The 26,815-nt window shown below is 38.4% G+C and overlaps 1 protein-coding gene across 3 annotated transcripts in view; it reads right to left on the bottom strand.

The window, feature by feature from the left end:
* The window catches only part of ABCC4 (ATP binding cassette subfamily C member 4 (PEL blood group)), a 156,930-nt gene that overhangs the window by 95,313 nt on the left and 34,802 nt on the right, over positions 1-26,815 (bottom strand). For all 3 annotated transcript variants that reach the window (XM_072849980.1, XM_072849979.1, XM_072849978.1), the window contains exons 9-19: positions 26,080-26,184; positions 21,576-21,665; positions 21,031-21,222; positions 19,357-19,451; positions 19,162-19,248; positions 8,502-8,598; positions 7,167-7,382; positions 5,054-5,194; positions 3,625-3,662; positions 3,166-3,266; positions 26-172 (exon numbers count right to left, since the gene is read on the bottom strand). In XM_072849980.1, coding sequence (XP_072706081.1) covers positions 26-172; positions 3,166-3,266; positions 3,625-3,662; positions 5,054-5,194; positions 7,167-7,382; positions 8,502-8,598; positions 19,162-19,248; positions 19,357-19,451; positions 21,031-21,222; positions 21,576-21,665; positions 26,080-26,184 — 1,309 coding nt within the window. The remainder of the gene's footprint in view (positions 1-25; positions 173-3,165; positions 3,267-3,624; positions 3,663-5,053; positions 5,195-7,166; positions 7,383-8,501; positions 8,599-19,161; positions 19,249-19,356; positions 19,452-21,030; positions 21,223-21,575; positions 21,666-26,079; positions 26,185-26,815) is intronic.

Raw genomic sequence — 26,815 nt, 5'->3', positions numbered from 1 at the left:
TTTTTTTTTTTACTATTAAACTTACCTATAGGGTTTCTGTCAAAAAACAAGACAGGAGCTTTCAAAATGGATTGAAACATTTTGTTGTGCAAAGTCTGACCAGAATTAACAAGAACTTGAAACACCAGAAGACTTCTTATTATGCCAAACAGTATTGTAGCCACCGTTAAACCTGAAATTAAAAAAACACGGACATAGCATGCATACAGATATGGATCTTTCACAAGAAAAAGAATTTAAAAATAGAACTGAACTAAAACCAAATTTTGTTGACTTCTGTATATAGCAAGAATCCAAACTTAAGCCTAGGGACTCAGACTGAGCACAGAACATAGATATATTTGTCACTAGCTTCAGTTACTATCATATCCTCAATTTAAACAATTTCTCTTTTTTGGTTTGAAAGAATTGGTACTTTATAGAAATGTAGGAAGTGTCTGTTAATCCATGAAATAAATCTGTATTAAAACCTTCTGCATAACAGCTCTGCTAAGAAATTCATTTCACAGCACCGTGTATAATTGTGGCTTGCAGAGGTCACTGTGAAGATTCAACATTTGCCAGCAGGTATTAACCAAGTAATATATACATGGCTATTTAGAGACAACCTGGAGTTATTCTCAATCAGCCCAAACCACTCATGCCATTCTTCCCCTTGTAAACCACATCAAGTCATTTAAATTATGTGTATTTCTTTAACACAGGATAAGATGCATCCCTTATGCCATGTGAAATAAAGCCCTTCTAGGGAATTGGTCTGCAGACTGTTTGTCTTTCTTCTGGGCACATCTCCACTTACAAGACATGGATGCTACAGGGCAAAAGATGGAAAGAAAGAATGATGAGATTGCTGCTTCTCTGTTTGCTGTGTGTAATCTCCAGTGTGGCTGCCCAAACTCCCACTTGATGAAGGTGAACAGTGAAGGTGTTAACCTTACATTTGGCAGTGCTTCCAGGCTCCAGGTGATCTGCTCCAGAAACTAAGCACAGGCCTTGAGGACACCCTTAAGTTAGACCCTCACTATCAACATAAAACACTGCCTATTCTAAGGACAGGTTAAAACTGGACGCAATTCAGGTACAGCTATAGTAACAGTAGGAAAGAGAGAGGTTTTAAATTATGTGATGTGGTTAAGTCAATCAGTTATTCCATCCTGCTTACTGCTGTATCCTCCCAGGATGCAAGAAAAGGTATCACTATTTCATTTGTCTGCTCGCAGTTTATTGCCCATGTTCTGCATGGTGCTGTTTTTAAGAAAAAAGCACATGGCTGGGATGAGACCTTTTTTGCCTTGTCCTGACTGCTGTATTCCGGGCCAGGTAAAAGAAAACAACCTTTCCAAGAGTAACTGCATGTACCCAAACAGGAAAGCTGAGTCATACAAAAAGGGAGCAGAAAAGGTACGAAGCAGGAGGCTGTGGCAGAGCCCATCCCTAACAGCAGTCTGTGGGAGCGATGGGAGGAGAGGCAGCACGTCCTGGGAACCCCACATTTCTGTGCAAGTTCACTCAGGCTTGGAAGCCACTGGAAGCTGCTGGCATGACCCTCACCAAACACATCACCTGAAAAGACCTAATGGCTGGGGAGAAGAGGGAGGAACAAGACTTACTTTGAAGTCCTTCATCCAGTCTGTCTCACACTGAAGGTTTTTGCTTTCCCTGTTTACAAGCTTACCATCTCAGTATGAGAGAGACAAGGACTCTTTGCACGCTCACTTTATAGAAAAGGTGTGGAATTGGTACCTCAGTTCTGGCCAACGGGGCTTCCCATTAACAGAAATTTTACTCTTCTAAATCTTTGTCTCATAGGAACAACAAGCACTAGGAAGGAACTACCATGGTGATTTTTTTCTTTTTCCAAACATTGAGAATCAGAAATAAAAACATTAAATTACTTTATACAGTTTCAGAGGTTATAGAAAAAGGTAAGTTAGATTATTATGTACTTCATATGAAATGTACTATCTTTTTATAACTTTTTCAACTTCACTTACAATTTTGTGTAGGTAAGTCAATGCTGTCTGTTCAGCTATTGCAAATATCTCACTAAGCCACCTGAACATTTCAATATAAAGGTAACTTTTGCTGTTCTGCTATCTAGAACAAAATTTGCCTTAAAGGATAAAATTTTCCGTAACGTGGTTTAGGCTGTATGGCCAGAGAAAGCCAAGTTTGCCACACTTAATCATACTGTGCAGTCCACTGGAACGGCTCATGAAATAAGACATTACAGAGAGAAAATAAGAGCCAAGTTTATCTGGCTCCTAAATTGTTGCTTCCCAGGCCAAGCACAATGTTTTCTGTCAAGCACTTAGATCACGTGGATTCCTGAAAAAAAACAAACAAAAAATCCTCCACCTATCCTTGTACCCATGAGAGATGTTTCTGAATACATTCAGTGCATATTCTTCTGGTATTCCACCTGTTTTCTGAGACCTATCATTTACATCTCCATCAAGAAATTACCATGCCATACAAAGCTGTACATCACTAGAAGTGCTAAACAGCAGAGTCTGAGAGCATATTTCTACACATTATTTTTCTACGCCAATTTTTACTACATTTCAGAGCAGTATTTCAAGATGTTTGGATGCCTGAATACAAGGATCAATGCCCTTTTCTGGATCTTCAGAAGCATATGGCTACCTACTGAAATATACTGAAATGTTTTTTAACATCCTGCTTTGCAAACCCCTCTAGGATGCTTTTTAAAAACTGGTTCTTTCGCTATGGCGCTTCAGAAGGAATGTAGCCATGCCAAGTTTTAGAACAGCACGGAATGAAGATCCATTTCTAATCCTCTTGCCCACCCATATAATGACTGAAGATTTAGCTCAATGACCTATTAGTATAGACAATAACCACAGCCTTACGGTGACTGACTTTTTGAATACTCAATTCCTAGTTTACTTTCCAAAATCCAGGCAAAGTAAATTAAGAGTCTGCATTCAACCCATTTCTTCTGTTAGATTTTATTTTATTTATTCCAATTAATTTAGTCAGGAAGCAAGACTCAGGCTCCTAATCTGTTAAGACATTATTCAGCTACTGCTAGAAATTGCATTTCCCCACATTGCTGTTGCTTTGCAGCTCTCAAAACTGTTTATTATGATAGGCCAGATAATAAATAGTTCTTTGGACACACATACGTGCATGTGTAATTACCTGCGTAAATTCCCAAATAAAAGTTAAGGTCTAGATGTTCAGTCTCATTTGCTCCATTATTTCCATTTGTTGTGACATTCAACTTTTCTTGACGATTTGCCCTGTGGAAATGCATACAGAAGATAACGATTATCAAATCACATTCTGCAAATATTCAGAGTACGTTTAACTGTTTCTAGATTCAACTCTGTTGAAATTTTTAGTTCAAAAGATCCCATGTACTGATGATGTCATGCATCACACCATGAGTAGAAGTGATCACAGGCTACACTTCAGCATAAAGTTTAATTTTTTTTCCCCACACAAAATGAGTGGAGATCAGAAGATCAAGCATATTCTGAAGTTTCCTAGAACAGGTTTCCCCCCCCACCACCACCTATACAACACTGATTTCTATTAGACAAACGGCACTTGACTGAAAAGGCAGAAATGACCGACCAGTTATTATCATCAACTTACCAGTAAGAAAGCCACCAGTCCTGAAGCACATATGCCACCTTGAGTAAAAGAGACAAATACAAGAATCATCTCACAAAATGAAAAAAACATTAGAAAATTAAATTTCCTTGCTATTCTTTCAAGTTCTCTGGGAAAACATCACATATTCAGGAAAGTATGCCATCCAGTCTTTCAAGACCAGCAGCAATTTGCAAAGCACATTAGAAGGTGCATTAGAACCCTCTACAAAGAAAGAAGTTACCTTAAATTACCTTACATGATAGCAAACTAAAGGAAAGCAATACACTTAAGCAAACAAAATATAGTAGCTCTTCCTAATGTATGTTAATTCCACATTAAAGAACTCATTTTTCAGTTCCTAAATTTGCTACTAGAGATATTCCAAAATGCTTTTTGATTATCAAATTTTCTGATGTTACCAGTCCAGAAATTTGTGTTTATGGGAGATAATTACCAGAAACAGGGTTGAAGAAGGATGAGAGAAGAGAAGGAGGGAAAAACTCCTACTGCCACCTTCCTTCTGTGCCAAGAGGTGACTACAAACTTGTAACAGGGTTATTTATCTCAAAATACACCTCAGTTCACGTGAATTTAAAGTTCTGGGCGGTCTACTGCAGAGATTTGTTCTTGCTTAGCTACCTTTCAAAAAGACTCAATTCAAGGACAAGCAAAAAGGAAGTAACATGCCTAAATATACAGACTATTTTTTACAGCCAAGACCAATCATTTCCATAAAATGAATTTAAGCTTTCTCAGCAGGAAACAGAGAAAAAGGCAATAAGCTATCTTCACGCAGCTTCCTCAGCTCACCGTTTCTTTCAGTAAGTGTCAAAATTTTTTTACATACCTGCTACAGTCTGCATTACACACAATATTTGCCTATCCTCTTCCTCACTTTCTTATTCTGCTGAGCAGTGACCCTCCTTCTAGCCCTTCTCATAACCTGCACTTATCAGTAGACAAGCTTTTCTTTTAACATTTCTGTCAGACTCTGTCCTCCCATACTCAGTAAATCTCTCTACCCTCCTCAACTGGAAACATACTGACTGTTCAGGTTTGTTAAACACTACTTTATATACCTTATGATTTTGTTCTCTATCTCCAAAAATTAGACTGGCTTACAATTTCTGTGCCATGCTGCCAGTAAAATAATTATTTTATTGAAGTATTAAAACTGTTGAAATAAGGATCAGTGCAAGACCTCTCAATGCTGTACCAAAACTCGATGCTGATACATAAAATTTCATGGAGTATATTACAAAATTACTAAAGAACACCATGCTCCCAAACATTTTAGATGAAACATCACAGTAACAAGCACACACTATGTTAAAAAAAGGGAGGAAGAGGGAGGAAGAGGGAGGAAAAAAGAAAGAAAAAGGCAAACCCAAGATACATTCAAAGTTATTTGTGGCTCCTGACAACTTACCTGTGCCAAAATATTGAATACTAAAAGTATAAAAATCACAAAGTAGTTTGCTCCTGCAGTGAAATATTTTCTGTAAACTTTAAAGCTTATTTTTCCCTCAGAGCGACTCTCCTCTGGCACTGCAGCCAGTGCATTTTCAGCCTGGAAAAAAAAAAACAAACAAAAAAACCACAGAATAAAAATCATCAACCTTGCAGTTACAGATTCAGACTAAGCCACTTGAAAGTCATGGTTCAGAATTAGGAAACAATTAAATAAGGAGATAAAGTGATTACACAGACAAAAACTTTAAATATCGGAACTATAGCTTTGACAAAAAAAATTAGTTTCAGTGCAGTAATACTGCAAAATCTATCCTGCAAAATGACACTGTGAGGATTTTATTTTGCATTGCATCACAGAATGTAACATGACTTTATTTACAGCCAGAAATATTTACTCTAACTGACCGCTAAACCAGATTTTTTTCTTTTCTTGTATACTACCTTCAGTCATAAAAACTCTGGAAACTAAGGCCTTAATTTGGGAAAGATTCTGTTTTCAGAATGCAAGTGTGTGTAACCTTTCCTTTTCAGAAAAGTATTTAAAGTAAATACTCTTCTGCAAGTATGCACCAAAACCAACCAACATATGCCCTGAGTAACAAATTACCCATAAAGTTCTAATCACCTCCTTGTAAGTACCAACAAAGCATCTGTTAATAGGGAAAACAAGTAAAATGACAAATGAGAAAACATATTAAGCAAACGATGGATGGGGGACACTGAAAGGCAGGAAAGGAAAAAATGAGACAGGCATAAAGAAGGTAAAAGAACTATTCAAATGAACAAAATTCTGATTTTATTTTTTTTTTACAGTATATGTGAGAGAAAAACTAGTGCCAGTTCAGTGGACACATAACACTTGATTTTGTGGTCAGCAGACATGACTGTACAAGAGCAGTGGAATCAACAGACCTGACTCAGATGCGAAAGGAGAAATCCCACCTACTCGCTTATAAAAGAAGAGAAGCCTATCTTGGTTTTTCGTTTCTCCAGCCCCACCCCCCTCCATTCAACAGCTCTAATGCTGCTAAAAAATTTGGCACACTTTTGTGCTTATAATAGTGGAGTCACTACCGGGACATTAATAATATCAGATAAGTTTACTGGTTTACTGCTTTTGGGCATAAAACCATTCCTCCAAAACGGTATGAAAAACAACAGTTTGTAGTATTCTTTTTTTTTTTTGGTCTCTCACTGCTTTTTATTATAGAAAAGAAAAAGAAATAATATATACCCATAGCATAAAGGTGATAATCATCAGGGACACACAGGGATGGATTACTTGTTCCGTGTGTTCCATGGATGCAGTGCTAGCACAAGTCTAGCAGGGTTAGAGGGCTCCCGCGCTGTTTTGCATCAATGCAAGCACACCAGCAGAAGGCCACCTCTGGTACAGAAACCTTTCAGCTGCTTTTGCACTGTGCAGACCAAGAGATAACAAGGTACCTGGAAGTCAAGCTGGCACCGTATAAAGCGTTGTGTTTTCACCAACAGAAGGGCTGGGGAGACCAATGCAGTACTGTCCCAAGGTTACCCACCTCAGGGCCAGCACAAGATCACGTGGGTATGTTAATGCCAGCCACGCAAATGTAGACTTTGTATAAAGCCACCACTTCTGCATGCACTTCCCAGAGCTCAGGATTTCAGGGGAAGTATTAATTTGAGCTCAGCACTGCACGAACAGACAGAACCCACCCAATACAGTGGTACTGGCCCTTTAAAGCACCACTGTCGTAGGACAGGATGAAGGAAGCACAGTGCGGTGTCTTTGGACACCTATAGCAATGCTTCCTGCATCCAGCAGATCTGATGCTGAACCCAAACCAACTCACTCTGCTGGGTTTGAACAGAACAGCGCAGAGGTGTGGGATGCCTGCTCTCTGCAACCCAGGTGGCAGGACTGCCAGCCAAGCACAGTGCTAGGCAGATCCACCGTGGGCAAGCTCTCACCTGCTAATACAATCCAACAATCCCTGAAATTCAAATGCAGTAGGGAAAGCCCTTATTGTAGTTTAAGTTAAAAAACAGCCGGACAGGAGTTGAGACACGTCTATCCTTTGAGCACTCACAGGTGGTTGTTCTACTGCTCCGTCTTTCTGTGAGTGGACAGAAGAATCCTGGGACCAGACAGAGGACTCCGAGAAGGTTCGGCTCCGAGCAGACTTCAGGTTGGGCGTTCCTGGAACCAACGGCTGTTCTACCTCCTCATCTTTTTTCAAAAGGGAAGCAAAGTCGATGCCAGATCTCAGGAACTCTGAATAGGTACCTTTCCCCACCATTTTACCCTACAATTAATATAAGCTTTGATTATCTTCATTATACACTTTCTGTAAAGGACAATTTTTCCTATCTATCCCTGCTGCCTCTGGGGTTTTGCAGTTGCTGAGCACACATCCCAGGAACTATCAGTTCCTCATTTAGAAGAGCAGAAACAAGCCCTTCACCCTATAACCAGTCCCTTCCCAGCAGCTAACCAGGCGATGGAGCATACAAACAGGATGACAAAAGTCCCAGTTACAGCCATGTGAGAATTACCTCCTTGGAGAAGCTGCAAGAGACAGCCATGCAGCTTTAGGACAAGCTGTTGAATTACATACAGCCTTTTTATATTACTCCAGGCTAGGGGTAAACAGCAGCTTAATTTTCTGGTCCTCACAGAGCTCTACAAGGAGCAACACAGACCATTTCCACACTTCTTACAGCTCTATCACAAACTCATTTCTAGAAAGCTCCTGTAACTTTTAGAGAGATCTGAATGGGAGGAAAAAGACACCTAGTGTCCTTTTTTGCAACTTTGTGATGCATCAAAAGTAATTTGAAGTACTTCACTACTCAACCTTAAAAAGAAAAAAACACTCCCCCCCCCAGAAAAAAAAAAAATCCAAAACCAGCTTAAGTTCTTGGATTTCCCCTCTACCCATGAATATCTGGTACAATGAAGTTTGGAAGGAACCAGTTTTGCTGAAGGCCTGCTCATTCTCAAAGGTATCTGTGACCATTTCTCAGCCTTAATTTAAAAAAGGGACTGGTTGCAAAATCAACATAGTTCTTAATTCATACAAAAGTGAAAGAAACAAGAATAAAAGTAAAGCATTAACACAGTCTCAAAATAAGTAATTCTCTCACAGTATATTATACATATGTCAGATAAGAATCAGTATGTAAGATTACGTATATGCATGATAAAATTCAGAAACAGATTTTTCAGGGAAGGTATTCTAAGAAAAATCAACTTATTTCATTAATAATTATAAATCTTTAAAAACATATATGGTCATTAGTAGACAAAATATATTTACAAGCCAAAAATAAAAATCTTTAACTGTTTTTTTTTCATTCTTAGATTAAAAAGGACAATTAGAAAGTATGTGAGATATAAAAGTATAGACACTGAAATCACTTACGTCTTTTAAAATTAGAATCTGATTTGCAGCACGGAGATATTGCAACTGGTGAGTGACCAAAACAGAGATCTTCTGATGTAAGGCTTGACAAATACATCTGCAAAGAGATGGAAAAATTAATTAAAAAACGAAGTGTCCTAAAACATTTTCACTATTTCTGGAAAACATCTTCTATTCAATTATACAGTGCTTAAAATAAGAAAAAAAGATACCCATGCTTCTTAGATTTACAAAAATTACACTTAACAAATATGCTCCTTATTTAACTTTGTAAGTTTTCAAGGTAGGGAAGAGAAATTTCATATTTCTGGTCTGGAGTGAAAGAGGAGGAAATATCTTAAGGACATTTCATTAAAATTAACATCCTCCTTCATCTTTAAACATCCTCCTAACAAATGTACATGTCATAAGCTGAATTGCAAAGAGAGTATTTAACAAAAATTAAACTAATGGAAAGAGAAAGCAGGGCAACATACTGCAGACAATTATGGAAAAATACAGCCAATAAAAGTAACTTCTTTGAGTTGAGCTTTCAGAGTAGCTCTAACAGTGAGCCACTGAGAGTTCTGGAGAAGCAAACAGTACTACTGATCTGAGCTACATCCAGGTACGTATTGAGGTAGGGCAGCAAGATCCTTCAACCATCTCTGACCTTTTCCCATGGAATCAGGGTTTACCTTCCTCTCCAGTACCTTACCTGCTTACCCTAGAAGCTTCCCCAGAAGTTTGGGATTTGGAGAGAGAAGTGAAGAAGGGACTGGGCACACCAGAACCAGTCAGCATGTGCAGTTCAATCCCATACAGTTTTAGCAGAAAAGATATCTGGTATCTTTTCAGCAGAGCCTTGAAAGGCCAGCAGAGCCAAACCCCAAAACGTAGCAGTGGAGCAATGGTTCACAAGTGCAGAGGTCTGCAAGCACAGTCTTCATGTACAACAGGGACAGCACAGACACAATTGAGTATCCAACAGTACCAACACTCTCATTGCCTTCATCCCACAGTTACACTGCAGGGACACAAACCCTTCGAGAGGACACCCCTTTCTCAACTACTCGCTATCTTAAGAAAACAAGGAAAACGGATATTGTCTAGAACTGAAGTGTCCAGTGAAGGTATATACATTAGCATTTTCCATTCGGATCAGGAGTGCCTTTTTGAAGACCGTGTCCCAGTTGTCTCAACTCAATCTGCTGTTGCTCATACTGTTGAGTGGTATTGGGGCCCTTGAACTGGACTTCTAGACAAAACCAAGCAGGAACACACACTTCAGTAGCACCCCTCATCAGTATTCAGCTGACGAGGAATGAAGCCCGCAGGGCCAGGCTGCAGCCTGCTCAAAGCAGAACCTTCTGAACTGCACGGGGACCTTGGCACTGTGAGTTTTCCTCCACAGATCTGCTCTGGTTTGACTCATTTTTGCTAACATGCGAACTCCCGTTTGCTAACATGACACAGGAGGGTGGTACTCACCACAAAAGAAAAACAAACAACCCCCCCACACACACAATTCTCTCTCCCCATTCTCCAAAAAAACACAAGCAAAAACACAGCAATCCAATAGTACAAATTCAGTGCAGAAATGCAAATAAGCAGTAAGTGAAGTAAGGCAGAAAAAGAGCACGAGTTTAACAGCAATGATATCGTACTGCTGTGTTTCATACATTCATGTTGTATATCCAATTAACTCCCTACACAGCTTTTAACACCTATTTTATCACTCCTACAAAGACTGTAGGAAGCAGAGTACTATAAAATGGTTAATACTAGTACTAGTCAGCATAATTACATGCAGAAAGTATAACATAGTGTTCCAAATAAACTGCAGTAAAATTAAGTTAAAAGCAACGCTCTTCCTGAGAAAGTTATATGCTTGCTATGCAGGATTCAAGAAGCAACTATAAACCCATGATGTCATTCTTAGGTGGCCAAGATAAAAATTAATCAAGGTACTTGCAGCAGCATAACTATTTGAGCAGTTGCAACTATTTATACACCAAGCTCTTTATGGGAGTATTATTCTGGTGTGGCTACTGTCCACCCTCTGAGCAGTCACTGAAACAAGCCACATGGCAACTAGAGCACCAGTTGAAGACACGCAACAAAACCTAATCTTCAACAAAACCCATCCAGAGAACTGGACAAAGATCAGAGAGGCTACAGGATATTTACTTGCCTATCAGGAAAGCTGCCAAAAGAGAATATATCAGGTATTTACCGTGAAGAGATCTAGCTTTCCCTTACATAGTCCCACAGCCTCTATACCACTTTGATCACTGAATTTTCTGTGTGCCAGATGTATGTCTAACAGCTTACTGGGACAAACTAGAAAATCCGACGTCTGAAAACCTTTAAATCTTGATCCTGAGTCATGGTGAGCCCACTGCACTTTAAGTTTGCATTTGGAGGGGGAAAAAAAAAAAGAAGATAAAAAAAAGTGGGTTATCACAGCATCAGAGCAAACCGATTAGAACTGTCAGAGCTGTCAGCACAGCATCCTGCATGATCTTGATCTCAGGAGAGAAGGCAAAAATGACCTCTGTGGAAATATAAATTTCCACTGATGTATCTGGTCACTCAATTGAGAATTTCTAAAAAAACCCAACAACTCTCGATTTGATGTCTATCTGGGTAGAAAGAAGCTAGCTGAATAGTTTGTTGATAACAGGTGAGCAGAAAAATTGTTGTCACAATTCACTGGCATGAGCACAGGGAGGAAAAATCGCAACAAAGAGTGTATACTTAGATCTATTACCGAGTTAAACAACTCACTGCTCAGACAGCTCACTAGAAAATTTTGCCATTTAAAATACTGTATCATCATGAAGCACAGAAGTTGCAAAACTAGCAAAATACTAAGTAAATACTTAATGTCTGTTTCAAAACATCAGACTACTTTAGCTGTATGTTCGAAACCTTTTTTTAGGTTTGGTTTTTTTTTTAAATATTATCTCTCCTGTTTGACAACATCCATTCTGCAGTTTATAGTGAGCATTAAGTTTGTATGGTGCCTTGGCTGCCACAGAAGACTGAAACCAGAGTTTAAAGAGAGGCTCAGCAAAACCAAGTGTGATAAAAGGGCTGGCACAAAACTCTGAGAGCTCACCAAATTTTATTAGTGAAAACTTGGTATTGTCTTAGAACTGAAAAAGAAAAAAATGCCAAAATAGTCCATAAGTGTTTATGTTTTTAACCAGTTCACTAAGGCTCAGTTTCATCACACATCTACTTTTAGAAATATTGCTATGTGTAGCTGAGAAAAGCAATCATCAATTCTAGGTGAAACACGCAATTCTAGGTGAACAACCATCTGACAGTGTCTCCCTTTCTCACTGACGATGCAGAGAATCCAGGGAAAGCCTGCCTCAACAGGGGACATACCTGGTCCAAGGGTTCAGACGACTGCTGGAGTGCGCCTAGAACTGCCACCACCTTTTTACTTGCTGTTTAAAACCCCGCAAAGTTCACCTTCCTTGTGCTTCTCCATTACTCTCGAGTCTAACTCTGTCAGTTAGACTGTGAGTACATTTAATGTATGACAACAGGACAAATTACCACACAAACTGCAGTCGCCATTGCTACATTTATTAAGTACACAAGCACACACAGACACACAGATGTGCACACAGCCAGACAAGATCCGGACGGAGAAGACCCAAAGGTTCTTCAGCCTCTGCAGTACAAGGAAAAGGGTGATGAAGGGACTATGAAAGTTGCATCCTCTTCCCCAAGTAAGAATCAATTTAAACTTAAAAGCATTCCTGGCAGATGTTGGATGGGTTGTTCTGCATGTTTATTTGATTTAAGCTGAACAACAAAAATTTTAACATCCTTGAAAACATACTCCACAGGCAAGCTACCTTAACCATTACAAAATTTTTCTCTGAAGTCCAAGTTTACATCTTTTAGTGTAATTTAAATCCACTACTTTCCAAAGGTCAGCAGACCAGTTTATTCCTTAAGTCTTTCTCTTTCAGACCCGGGGGAGGAGGGGGGTGGGCAGAAATCCCCCAAATATACTCCCCCCCCCCCCCCTTTTAAGTGACAAATAGTTTTCTCTTTTCCTTTCCCCCTTGACAGCTGAATCTTCTTGATGTGCTACACTGGAGTCTGAAGCTGGTCTACATTTTTTGGAAGTCCACAAAACTGAAACATTATTCAAGTTGAGACCTTAAGGAGGACCTTAAACACAATAGGAGGATTACTTTACCTGTACTGCCAGATACAGTACCGGTCATAAATCCCAGGGCGCAGTTTCCTTAACAAGAGCATGACACTGCTGACTCGTACTGGATTTTTGATCTACTGCCATGTGCACCTCCTTTTCCATAAAACTGCCACACTACTGATCCCTGCTCATTGTGTGTTCATGGAGTCAACACTTTGCACTTATCCCTGCTGTGTGCATCTATTAATTCACATACTGTAACCAAGACTTTCCAAATCCCTGTTCATCTCCAGAACTGCCTGAAGCATTGCCCAGTTTTCTATCACCTGAAAATGTGGCATCAATGACCTTCATTCATCATCAGGAATACCAGACTCGGGATAGATCTCTCCAGAAATTATACTCTTCCAATTCCACAAAAACAAAAACAAACAATATTTTAAGTTAACAAACCTAAGTAACAGTATACTATCACCCATTTAAAAAAAAAAATTGCACTCTGACAGCAAACTTCTGTACAATTAAAAACTAAATGAGTTTGAGCTTTGATACTGCAGCGCATGCAGAAGACGACACTTAGTCAGAAGGGGGCCTACAATAACACACTGCTCCACTATGCAAAGGCAGTGTCTCGGTGCTTTTGCGCATACAAATCCTCATTTGTTCCTCCTTCCCTATCAGGTTTTCTTTTCTTTGAGATAAATTGTTCTTTAATCTTTTTTAAGTTTTTATCTCCAAGAACCAGCTTTCTTTCACCTCTGCAAAGTGTCTCTTCTTTAATGATTCCACTTTCTTCCTTACCACTCTTTTTGCCTCTCCTTTTTGGAAGTTCACATGCAAGTTTAACTTTACTCTAGTTAATACTTATATTCGTTTCAATGGAAATAATCACTGAAATGAAATTAAAGCACATGCAGAAGTGCTCGTGGGCATAAAGCCTTTGTTATATTAATTTACTTACTACGTTTGCTTTCCTCTCCTTTCCCTTTAAATTTAAGTGGTTTAGGGAGAACAATCCCCCAGTTGTTTTTGTACATTTCGAAGTTTACAAAATTTCAGAACAAAATAAAAAAACCAAAACAACAAAAAAAAGGTGTGATACCTTTGCCAGAGACAAAAACAAACAGACCTACTTCTACTATGCTGTTTCTGTTTCTATGCTTATCTTGCTACCCATTTACCTCCATCTCATGACAAGTCCCAGCCTCCACTGGGCTAATGCATAAGGACAACTGTTCTGGCACAAAATAAAGGTCCACAAAATCCATTGCCCTGTCCCAGGCACCAGTCAGCAGTGGATGGCTGGAGAAAGTATATAAGCAAACATACAGCGATGCTTCCTTTGGTACACATATCCAGCTTCCAGTGTCCATATATTAGGGACTTTTTGAGCCAGAGATCTTAGTGTTTAAGTAGCTCTTCGTGAACTTTTCCTAGATGAACTTGCATACCTCCCTCTTGAGTCCATTTCTGGTTTAGTATTCATAATACTGTTTTGCAACTGCACCCACAGACCACTAAAGCACACAACTACACCAGGGTTCTGCAAATGTTTTTTTTTGCTTTTATATTGCATGATTTTAAAAAAAAACAACAAAAACCAAAACAACAACAACCAAAAAAACACAACAAAAACCCACAAACACAAAACACAAAACCAATGCCACACACATTTCTGTCAGATAAAAACTGTAAAATTTTACAGTTTTTTTGTAAACACACAATGTACAGTGATCACACTGATGCTTGTCACTTTCTGGAAAAAAAACAAAACAAAACAAAAAACCAAAAAAAAGCCTAAACCCCAAAACTCCAAGCAACATGACTACAACTTACTCATACCTTTTAAACATATTCTCTACAATAAACACAACAAAGGTCAAGGAATTTCAATTGTATCATCTAAATGTAAAGATATAAATAATATGTTTTTAAGAGCAACACCTGTAATACAAAAACCAGGTACACAGCATTCAAGTTTTCACGTACTTCTCATTAGGGCCGTAACCACTGCAGTGGTATCAGAAGCATAATCAGCATGCACTAGGTGTGAAACATAAAGTGGCAAGCCTTAAAGATACCCTTCATTTCATCCTACCTGAAAGGGAGCAGAGTAAAATCCTTAAACTTACACACCAATTCCCCTGTACACTTGTCATCAGTAGACAAAGTATGTAATATGCATATGCCTTTAAACACGGCACTGACAAGTACATGCCAGGGTTATCTTTGCTCAGTTCCTCTAACACACTGATTGTGTCTGTAATTCCTCTATAGAAACGAGACCTTCTAGCTTTTATCTGCTAGTTTTACAGGACTGATGAGCTCCATTTGCTTTTAATTATCTGCACCACCATAATAGCATTTTGTCCTCAAGGTTCCAACGTTACAGGAGATCTACAAGCATACCCCACTTTGAGAGATATGAGACTGGAAGGGTTCATGGACTCCTAAGGGTTCCAAAAATCAAATTACTTTAAACAGACAAGGTAAATATTCAGATCTGTGTATCTAATTAAAAAAAAAATTAAAACTCCTTTTACTGATTTTCCCTACTTCATTTTGCTCCTCCCCTCAAGCACTTCTGGGGCTTAGGTAAGAATGCACTGAGGAATTTCAGGATCTCTTAACCCATGCACTTCGCATGACGGAATTTCCCGCTCTCCTTTGCTGTCAGTTCAATTCTTCCTCACCTTTTTCTGCAATTATGAAGGACACCTTGGCTACAAAACCATGCCTGTTCCCTTCCCTCTCTTGCAGAGGAACACTCAGTTACCTCAGACGGCAATAGAGAGGCTTTATCTTTCAGGACAACTGGTCAACTTGCCAGGTGACTGTCCGGTCAGGCTCAACATATGGTTATCCCATGACCCATTGCGCAGTTACATGTCCCTTGAGCTCCTACAGGAGACCATTGCCTAGTACCAACGTGCTCCATCTGAATAGATGCTAAAGTTCATTACTGCGCTGTGATAAATGCAGTGATTTCTTCTGCAGCTTCTGTCTAGTTCCAGAGGCAAAACTGAGAGAGAAAAGACAAATGACCATACATTCAAAACAGCTCCCTGCTAAAAAAAAAAAAATAAAAAAAATTTGCAGAATTCTATTTGGTAGTAGGAATGATACACATGTGCATATCACTCCCAAGTATCATCACAACTGTAGGTCTGATTTTAGAAGATTCCCAAACTGTCCTGCCACTCTGTCTACTCTCACAAGCACAGAGGAGGAACAGAAAGAAATCAGGCTGATCATCAGCTGAGCCTGGCACACAGCTCCTGTCACTGGAAAAGATACAAGGGAAGAACAATATCTAGAGAAGAGCATCTGTCTCAATATACTGATAGAATATAAATCTCACTTTTAAAAAACACTATTTTTGAGTCAGTATCACTGATGGGACACAATTTAATTTCTATCCAAAGGTGATCTGAAACCATATAATCTATAGGAATATGTTCTACAAAGATGCACAGGGAGAGCAGAAACTTCTTGGGATCCAAGAATGATTTTCTTAGAACATCACAGGCTATTCCAAACTTCGTCATACAAAGAAACGTGCTACGCTATCTGTATGGCTGTCCTCATTTCAAAACTAGAGGTCTCAAAATACCACATTACTTAAAAGTTAATGAAAAGCTATTTTTATTTTTTTGTATATAATATATGTATATTTTCATATACACACACAAATATATACAAAAACATAGAACTATACTGGTGCCCTCCATTGGGAAAAGACTGAAGCATGCCTACTGTTAGCTATCAAAGAGAACTCACAGGAAAAGAGGCTACAAATAACACAAAAATAGGGAATCTCCAGTTTATACTTTACTAGGCCCCAAGGAATCTGATCAGGAGAGAGGAATTAATTGGAAAACTGGCTTTATCTGCTCCATCATCCACGGAACAACTTGTCTGTATTATGGAGAAATTCTTAAGAGACACAATCCCTTATTAATAATACCCTGGACTGTTTTCCCACTGGAGCCGTGCTACTCACATCCTTTCTTATTTGAGAAGTATTTATATATTTTAGACTGTTTACTGTAGTAGCTGAACAGAACGGGGAGAAGCAGCAAATGTAATGAATCAGCCATCCACAAACTGTAGCTTCGGGGAATTACTAGGAACATACCTATATTTGATGTAAACACATAGACTAGGCACTTCTAAAAAAATTAAACATTAATATAAAATTACGGGGGGGGGGGAGAGCAAGTGAACTGAACAATATTCACTTCAGATTCTCATTAAATAATCCCGTTTCTTCCATCTCGTCCACTGTTTTATGCCTCGTGGTTTGGACTCCTGGGGCAGCTTGTATGAAGTGGTGTCTCGGACGTTCCTCATGACCATGTTCTAAGAAATCATTCATGCCCAAGTGCTCTCTCTCTTCTCCACATTTCCAGTACTATTCAGGAAGCATTAAAGAACATGCCCTGCCTTGTTTTTCAAAGAGAGCCACTGAACATAACACTCTCCCTCACTACCCCCAGCACCTTTTATACCTGCCATGAAGGCCTCAGAAGACAACTTCTGTTTGTAAAAAAGCCCTCCCTTAAGATCTTTAACAGGGAGGCATTGCTTAGTTTTCCTTGCCACTACTACTCGACCCAGTCCATTTGGTCCACAAAATGCTTTCATTCTACTTTTAACTGTTTCACTCAAACTGATCTAGAGCTGGGGAGGAAGACTAAACAAAAGTAAAGGAAGAACCCCAGCTAGTTTTCTGAGTTTCAAATTCTCTGAGATAATCTCCTTATTCCTCCTCATCTCTGCACATTTATCAGCAAAACATAGGCTGTGCTCGCAGAGCAATGGTTTCTAGCTCCTTTATGGTTTTGCACATACAAAAATCCAGACTTCCAGTTCTGCAGTAGGATGTAGATGCTCCCAATGTCACAGCTAACAAAAAACATAGAATAAATTGAAGAGGCAACCTGATCTTCTTTGCAAGGCACTACTGTACTTTCCCGTTTTCCTCTTTGTGAAAAGACCTTAAGACTTAAGGGAGAGACAGGTTAACAGCTCAGGTGGGTGCACTTTCAGAACTCAGGCACTGATACAGTCAGATGCTGGAGTTGTAGAGTGATCTTGTGCAGAAACAGAAAAGCAGCAGCTAAAGCCTAGATAGCTTCAACAGGCATTAAAGGAATTTGATAGAGTATGTGAACTAAGAAGTAATGAACTCCATCTATCAGTCGTGGCAGGTGAAAATGATCCTGCGCAGAATAATGAACATAAAGCCTATGCATCATAAAACTCTTACTCTATACTGGCTGATGGAAACAAACAGTAGCCATTTGAAGAAATCAATAAAATAAAACAAAATGTTGATGGGGTTTCAGAGGGATCTCCAGATTTGAATCTGCAAACATCAATAGGATGTACAATTTTCAAATTTAGATACTAAAAGCTTCCCCGCATGGGGAAAATGAACAGGTGTGCAATGCTAGTCAGTGCAAATTCTACGACCATTTCTGCAAGACAAGTTTTTATGACTGTCTAGGGGTGGAGAGGAGGGAACAACAGTAAAACCAAATTAATTCATGTATTTGGAGCATGGAATTCAAAAGATGTAAGTATGCTCAAGAAAATGCTCTCATTTAAGGTTTCAACCAAAGCCCACTGAATTCAGTCAATGGAATTTTTTCCTTCTACTTCTAATAAATTCTAGATTATACCTTTTGATACTGAGAGGCTACGAAGAAGCAAGGACGAAACGCTGGCTGGGAATAACTGGATTATTCTCATTCTCACTATGTGCCATAGATTAGGCAGTTTAAAAGAAGAGAGAGAAGGAGAAGAGGAAATTTATTGAGAAGGGAACCTGACTTTTAATGAACACTCTCCTATTTCTTCAGGAATGGGGGAAGGTCCAATATCTCTCTCTTTCATGGTGAGCTTATACATTCTCTTTTCCTCTATTTCTGCTCTCCACAGTCTACTTGGCAGGCCACAGTTCCCTGTTTCACTTACCCGAGAGAAATTTCAACCATTCAAGAACCAAAATGAAAAATCACTCAAGAATCTAAGAGTTCTGTCCTTTTCTTTAGCCACTTGAATTAAGCGCTTATTATTATGCAAATAAAGCTGCAGCAAACCAAGTGATTTAAAATCCCACCCCATATTATTCTTCACTCAGCACTAATATTCATAAACCCCAATATTCATAAACCCCAATATTCATGTATGAAATCTTACATTTTCCTCAAGAAAATGGCATATATTCCCTTAAGAATAATTCTAATTATAGTATCTTCAAAAGACTTTTACAGGGCTTTTAAAAATAAAGAAGAAAATGAAAGACACACAGAGGAAAAAAACTATACGTCTTCCTAATACATAAAACAGAGGAAAAATACATGCAGAAAGTAAATGCATTAAGTTTTGTGAAGAGATCCATCTCCCCAAAAATGCTTTCTCAAGCTTTTCTATAAGGAATGAGAAGATAACAATTGTATTTTAAAAGAAAACAAAGCAGTAACATACTTTTCAAACAAATGTCTTCCAACTTCAGCATCTACTGCACTCAGTGGATCATCCAAAAGATAGATGTCTGCATCTTGATACACAGCTCTAAAAGGTTTAAAGAAGAGTCAGTATCACAAAGTCTTATATTTGTTTCCTTTAGTCACTAAAATCTGACAATTTGTAAATTTTAGAAACAGCAAAAAAACCACTAGCCTGGCCAGATTTACACGGGCCTTCTGTCCCCCGCTCAGCGTAGCTCCACGATCTCCTATTACTGTTAGGTCACCATTTGCTAATAATTCCAAGTCCTGTGAATGTGAAAGAACAGATAGAAAGATTTTTTTTTTTTTTAATCATTTTAAATTCAAAGACTGACAAAGCTGCTTCAACATAACATTGTCTTATTTGAAAAATATAAACTTACCATCTCACATTAAAATACAAGGATTCATACTAAATGAAATATCCACAGTTACTTTATGACTTTGTACCTTCAGCAAAAGATAATGAAGAAAGCAGGAAAAATAGGTGAGATCTGAAAGTTCACTTTTTCTACAGCTTTGCCAGAACGAAGTGCACTACTATTCTTAGTGTTACAAGGAATATTTGCTGGTGATTCAGAAAATCAAACTAAAAATTATGAAGTATAACAGTAAATTAATTGTTATTTACCAGAACATAATGAGCTGCCACAATAAATAAAACCGAACTAACTGTTATCAGTAAATTATCTTCCATTTGCCAATGCCCCTAAGAATGGCATTGCTTTTATACTTACTGCAATGTATCCAAGGTAAATCACCACAACATTCATCACACAAATTTGGATAATTTATGGGGTTTGGGACTCCGAGTAAGAGGACAAAATCATACAGTGTTCTATGTCATATTATTTTATATCCCATTCAGGAAATAGAGAAGTTTTATATTAAGCTATAAAACATATTCTGAAAGTTTATTCACAGCTTTTATAAGATACATAAATTTGAAAGAAAACTATGAAAGCAAATCTACTATCAAATACGAAGTGTTTTTTTCTTTTTTAAATGCAGTTTGCTGTCTTTTAAAGTCACTAAAACCTGAAGTTTAGACAACAGCATATGGCTGAATATCAGCAGGAGATATTAAAACTCTATCTACCATGTGTAAAAACCTTGCAAAAAATTGTCATCACAGTAACCATCTGCTTTTCACCTGTGTCGCTGCTGACAGTAGTATCATAACATGCTGCATAAAACCTTTTTAGCTGCCAAGCAAAATGTCTGTTTCTTGACAAATCTGGCTTAATCCTCTTCTATATCTCGTCACAAACTCCTTTGCACACAGACCTTTCAAAAATATTTTTTCATAAAACTGCTTGGGCTCAGCAAGTTCTCCAATATATAGCACTAAGGTTCTTTTGATAGCCATTAGCAATGCCTAATACATGATATACATGACATTTATTTTAAAAAAAGCATAAAGGATATTTACAAAATGGAAGTTACAAATAGTGCTAGTTTGGTCATTTGTTTTCCACCTTTTATTTCATTTACACATACACTTACCATAATACCAGTGAAAAGGGCTAAATGTGATTATGAAATTAAATAATTGGGAACAGCTTTTTCCAAATTTGTCTCTGCTTCACATAAGCTACACCTCCCTCTAGTGAAAGTTTTAGGAATTACAAGAATATGCTTACACACGGATGTCAAAAATAATTACACCTATTTCTGTTAAGCAATAGGATTTATTTCACATGCTACTAATAATAATCAATTCTACATATCTTATCATTATTCTACAATAATCAATTCTACTTTGCAGCACATACCACAAGACTGTAAGAACATTAAGATAAAAATAAAGATCATGAAAATAAAACACACAAAGAGAAAACCATACCTTTTTAAGAGCACAGACTTTTAAAACTTTTTCATATTTTTCTTTCTCATATTCCTTGTCAAACAGTATATTACTTCTGACTGTACCAGAAAACACCCAAGGCTGCTGAGAAACATAGGCAATTCTTCCAGTAATGTTTATCAAACCTTTGTCTTTAGGCAGCTCACCAAGCACAGCACTTAAGAGCGAAGACTGGAAAAGATTAAAAAAAAAAAACTTGAAAAGTTTGATTGCATTAAAGACATAACAGAGATTGAGCAGTGTTTACTGGCACGATGGCCTGTTTCACCCTGTCACTCAAACTACTGCTAACAGTAGAAGAGCACTAGTGCCCTTTACATGCAGTCTAGAAGCAACGTACAAAGTACTGTTTAACTCCGAACCATCTCCTCCTCACCCCCAGGACATCTGCCTTTCCTGAATGCAAGTATCTTGATGTGAAGTGTGTTGTTATACACAGAAAGGAACTGTACATTTTCAAGTTTCTAGTCACGTTTAACAGACTCATAAAAACTTCACAGAATGGAGTAAACATTAAGACTTACTTTTCCAGCTCCTACAGGACCAATCACAGCCAATAATTCCCCTCGTCTGACAGTAAATGAAAGTTGTTGAAGTGCTGGGCTTTCTAAACTCTATGGATTTGAGAAAAAGTTAGGCTTCCTCAGTAATGAAATACGCACCATCAAAACAACTCTTTAGAAACAGAAAACAATGCACATAAATCACTATAAATTAGCAACCTATATGCCCACCATATTTTCAGGCATACAGCCTGCCTCTTCAGTAATTCACAAACACTTTTGAAAGACCCTGATCCTTCACCACAAACAAGTAACACAGACAAAACAGTGTTCAAGGAATAAGGAACCCAAAGGCAGCAGAAGCAGTGCTTCCTCAAAGCCCACTCATCCTCGCTGCAGCTCAGCACAAGGCTGGGCTTGCAGCCTCAGAACAGGAGCTCTGCTGGCCATCGCACCAGCATTCACAGCCCCAGCATGGCATGCCTGGCGACTCCGAGAAGCCGGACAAATGCTGGGAAAAAGGGAGGGCTGAAGCTCTCTCAGAGCCCCAGGAAAGCCAGGTCTGTGTTTGCTCTAGTCAAGGCTCTATCCAAAGTGAAAATAGAAAAATGCCGTTTGATTTTACACAACTTCATCTTGTATATCGTGGATTCTCAGAGACTTTTCACGGACAACATAGTGGGCTATTTGTGTGAAAATATACTACCCTAGGATTGTTTGTTTAATATTCCTTTTTAGTATGCCTAGCCTTTATGTTACGCTACTGATAAGAGCTTATTTCCCAACATATGTTGCACCTCTCCTATCAAGGTTGTAAAAATGCCTATTTCTTGTGAAAAGAAAGGATGCTCATGTCTTTAATAGCTATGCTAAACCGCAATTCCTAAGGGCCTGGTGCAGCTTGCAGCTCCCTCTCATTAAAGCAAAACACCCTTGTAACAGGATCTGCCTTTACATGCATCTTAGCCCACACTAAGCATGACTGACATTAAAATGCAAACAGGAAAATAGATGCATTTTAAAAAAAAAAAAGTAGTATTTCTATTAAAGGACTAAACAAAAACCCAGCCTTAAGCTTCAAGAAAGAGCAAGGTGAAGAATGTCTAGTGTACCTCCTAGCAGTTTGCAGACTGCTTAAAATCTCCAGCCACCCTCTGAAGCTCAAGAGGCTGAAGAGGCCACCACCTAGCCCCGCACAAAAGATGCCGCAGGACCAAGTTCTGGGACTGTGAAAAGGGGAAGCTTGCAACTCATTTCAAATTATTTGGGAGAGACACGGGTACAGTATCCATCCACACCTATGATGGCTGGGAGAGCTGGGCTAGCACGCACGTGTCCACTCACACCAGGAGAAATACTCGGTTAGGCAGCACTGTACCCAGGGCTCAAAGCCACACGTCCCCCACCATAGCTCCCACCTCGCAGAAGCAGCACAGGGTTCACACAAAATCAGAGTCACACTGTGAGAACCCAAACTTGTGCACATTGTGCAACTCTGCAAAACCTTTGTTGCTATTATTAATTTCCACAAGGTGGCATCAACGGGGCTTTTTTCCTTTTCTCCACCCCGCCCTCCCAATCAGCATTTTACCATGAATTTGATTTCTCGGTCCAGAGTACACAGTTCAGGTGCTCAGCTAGTGCTAAGGTCAGGGGAACTCTACCAACTTATGGCAGCCAAGGCTTTTTTTTTTTTTTTAATGCAAAGTTTGTACGAAGAGAAAATATCTCTTATTAAATCAATTAGTCTTTATGGAAAAAGTAAATAAGCTTTCAGACACACAGGCCCTTCTTCAGACCTCTTGAGGTTGTGCTTCTGTATTCACAAAACTGCAAAGATATTTCCTCCCACACTCAGGTTTTTAAAAAAAGATATCATAAGAGCCTAAAAACATTACACAAAATTTCAAAAATTTTTTAAACTATTACCCAAATATTATATATGAAAGCAGTATTGTAAGCTATCATAGACCCTGTACAAAAGTAGTAATGCAAGCAAACAACATGGCCACAAACACCTAAGGGGCATGGTATTTTTGCAAAATAGCATTCCTTATAATTAAAGACAATTTGTCCTGAATTCATCACACCTATTTTTAGGCACTAAACTGAGGCACTTAAATTAGAGCACAGACTAATATTACAGCTAAGTTCATCTGACAGCTCATTACCACAAATGTCCCAGCTCCCCCATGTGCTGTCAACTATCTGCATCTTTCACTTCCCTTTTTCTGCCACTTGTTCTTGCCTAACCTTGCAGACAGGTTGTTCGTGGGACTCAGCTATCAGAAAACAAATCACATTAAAAGTGATTCATTTTCTATTGCTTTATCCCTCTGGACTGGTTCACCACAGGGTCGTACATACAAGCATTAACACCAGCGCAAGGGAGGGAACCGAGACTCAGAGTGTGAGGACAGAAGGACACAAGAATGATCCCTTCAGGGGCAGCAACTCCTTAGGTGAGCTTGGGCAGACCTTACACATCCTACAGTCAAGAGAAAGAAGCAATTCATCCCATCTAAGGGGTACAGAGATCATATATTGCACAGAAGTACTATACTACTTAGGCTCCTCATTTAAGCGACTAAAATTACAAGGGATAAATTTGGCCTCTGTTCAAATGCTTGAATTTTAAATCTAAAGTTGCTCAGTTGAGCAGCCAGACTGTTTTGTAAACTCAAGGCACATCAGTAAAAACCCATACTGAAGAATCCCTTGTTCCACGCTGGTATCAGACTAGCCTGTGGGACTCAAGATAATACTTGCCTTAGTAAAACAAGAGTGTGACCATGAATTAATTGGTTTTGTTTATCTTTTGATAAACTGTAACACACCATGTTAGGTTGTTTTCCTAAATGTCTAGCTAATAATCCCTTTTTTTATTTCCAGTGATTTTGGATTTGTGGGTTGTTGGGGATTTTTAGTATCTCTTTTGGCTCACAATCTTTAAAAATAAAAAAATTATCATCCAGCTGTACAGTGTCTGTACAGAGATCCAAAGAGAAATTGTCCAAAGCTAAGTCAGTTACTTGAAAAAGGACAGCATATTTTTATTATTCCTTTCATAACTTCTCTCTCTCAGAACTCATCATCTTTTCAGTGAGCAACTCTCAAATTATTTTGCATCATTGTAAGAGTATATAAAATAAACTTTCTGAGCTGCTCTTAATAGTTCTGGGAGAACTATTCTTCTCCCATGCACACTGCAATTAAATGTCAAAATGAAAATTACATGAACAGTTTTGTGGGTGGTTTGTTGGTTTGGTTTTTGGTTTGGTTTTTTTTGTTTGTTTTTTTTTTTTTTTTAATTGAAAGGAAACTAGTAATTCCAGTCATGCTGCCCTGCTTTATGCAATATAAACAACTCATGAAAAAAAAAAGAGGGTATTTTATGGGCATTTTATGGGCATGTTTTATATTATAAAACCATTTCCTATAAATTGTAAACAGTGGTACCAATGTTGGTTTGGGAAGAAAACAAAGACTAAGAAATACATTCCATTTTGCATTAGAATGTATTCACCATTAAGTTTTTCATATCAATTACTTTTTAAAAATTTGTTCAATGTCTCAGAAAGATTTATGTCACAGAGACAACTCTGAGAAAGTAAAGCACAACAATACAGCAATTCACTTTTGTAGCTGAATAGTATCAGTAGTAGTAGGTAGATCCTCACATGTTTTCACACTTTATCTTCCTTAGGACACAGCACATGTAGGGGAAGAGGGTATACAAATACATGGGAAAATACGTGACATTTTATTTGCATTACATTTATATGCAAAATTCATTTTTAGGGCTTCCAGCATGTCTCATGGAGACTGAAGCTTCCCTTCTGCAAGGATACTGGCAGCTCCTAATAGCTCCAACAACTCGTCACAAATTGCTGCTTACCATAGCAATTGCAATTTTAAAACAGAAACAACAGTCAATCTTTGCCTTTCTTACAGAAAAGGATACATAATAGATTTATCACCTGTGTATTGTCCCTTTTTCTAGTCATTTTGGTGGTTTTGGTACATTTTAAGCAGAGAATAATTTGTAGCTGAACAGTCTCAATGAAAATACACAGAGTAACAAATACGTGCAGACTAGTCTCTAAAGCTTTCAAATCTGTTACGAGAAGTATAATATTGTACTGGTTCTAGACTAATGGACTGATCAGCATTCAGGCCACAGAAAAAAAATTATACGCTAAGGCCCACCTTACTGTGCTGTCTGTTGTCAATTCCAGTTTAAGTATCTCAGGTACAATACAGTGCTGTTTAATAACAAGAGATATTTTCACATAGAAATGCACAGATTTTCATTTAGTATAATATTCAGGAATAGCTACTTTTAAGATGCACTTGATAGTGTTTTCAGTACTATTCTACAGAGTTAGCTTAACATACTAAAAGGATTCTCACACACAAAAGATGAAATACAAAACATCAGCACGCTATACATAGACATACTGCTCTTTAGACTTAAAATGCCTGCAGCACCAATATACTTTACATTTAGTAGAAGTAAATTTACCTTATCCCAATAGCAAGTCAAATCCTGAACATGAAGAATGACATTCTCATTATTACCATGCAGTTGTGGCTTGAAGTGTGAGACCTCATCAAGTATCAGAAAGTTCTGCAATAAAAGCACAGGATATTGCCTAATGTGACACTGAGAATGGAAAAGGAACCCAAGCACATGTTTTTGGAAGCAGAACATTAATTATGGGGGTAGATAAACAACCATAAACTGATCAAGGAATTACATTTCCAAAGCAATGCGTAACTCCTTCAACAGTGTACCTCTAACTAGCTAACTGTCCTCCCCAAAAAAACCCAAAAGTGCAGATTTAATAGCATAAAAGTACTACAGGACTCTAACAACCACCTGCTCAATAAAACAGAATTCCTGAAGCAAACAGACCTTAAGAACTCAACCTGTCTTTTCCTTGAAACACTGACAAATCTTACAACTGTTTGACTCCTCCTTCCCATGCAGAAGTGGCGAAACCCTCACTGTAACACCTTATCATTCCACTGCTTTGATGGTAAAGGCTTATGTCGCTTCGTTCAGAAGAATGATGAGGATACAGTAAGAAGCTGTCCACTGTCCCTATTAAGCATTCGTCAAGTGACAAAAAGGCTGCAGAACACTATCTGAGCCTCTCCTCCTTTGGAAGTCCAGGGCATTACCAAAAAAAAAAAAAAAAAAAAATTGCTTACGCCTGCATAACTGGATCATTGCACTTTCACTACTGTACTTCCAC

Source organism: Ciconia boyciana, chromosome 1 (assembly GCF_034638445.1).
Source record: "Ciconia boyciana chromosome 1, ASM3463844v1, whole genome shotgun sequence".
Lineage (NCBI taxonomy): Eukaryota > Metazoa > Chordata > Aves > Ciconiiformes > Ciconiidae > Ciconia > Ciconia boyciana.
Note: the sequence above shows the minus strand (reverse complement) of the source record. Positions and strands in the feature narration are given on the sequence as shown.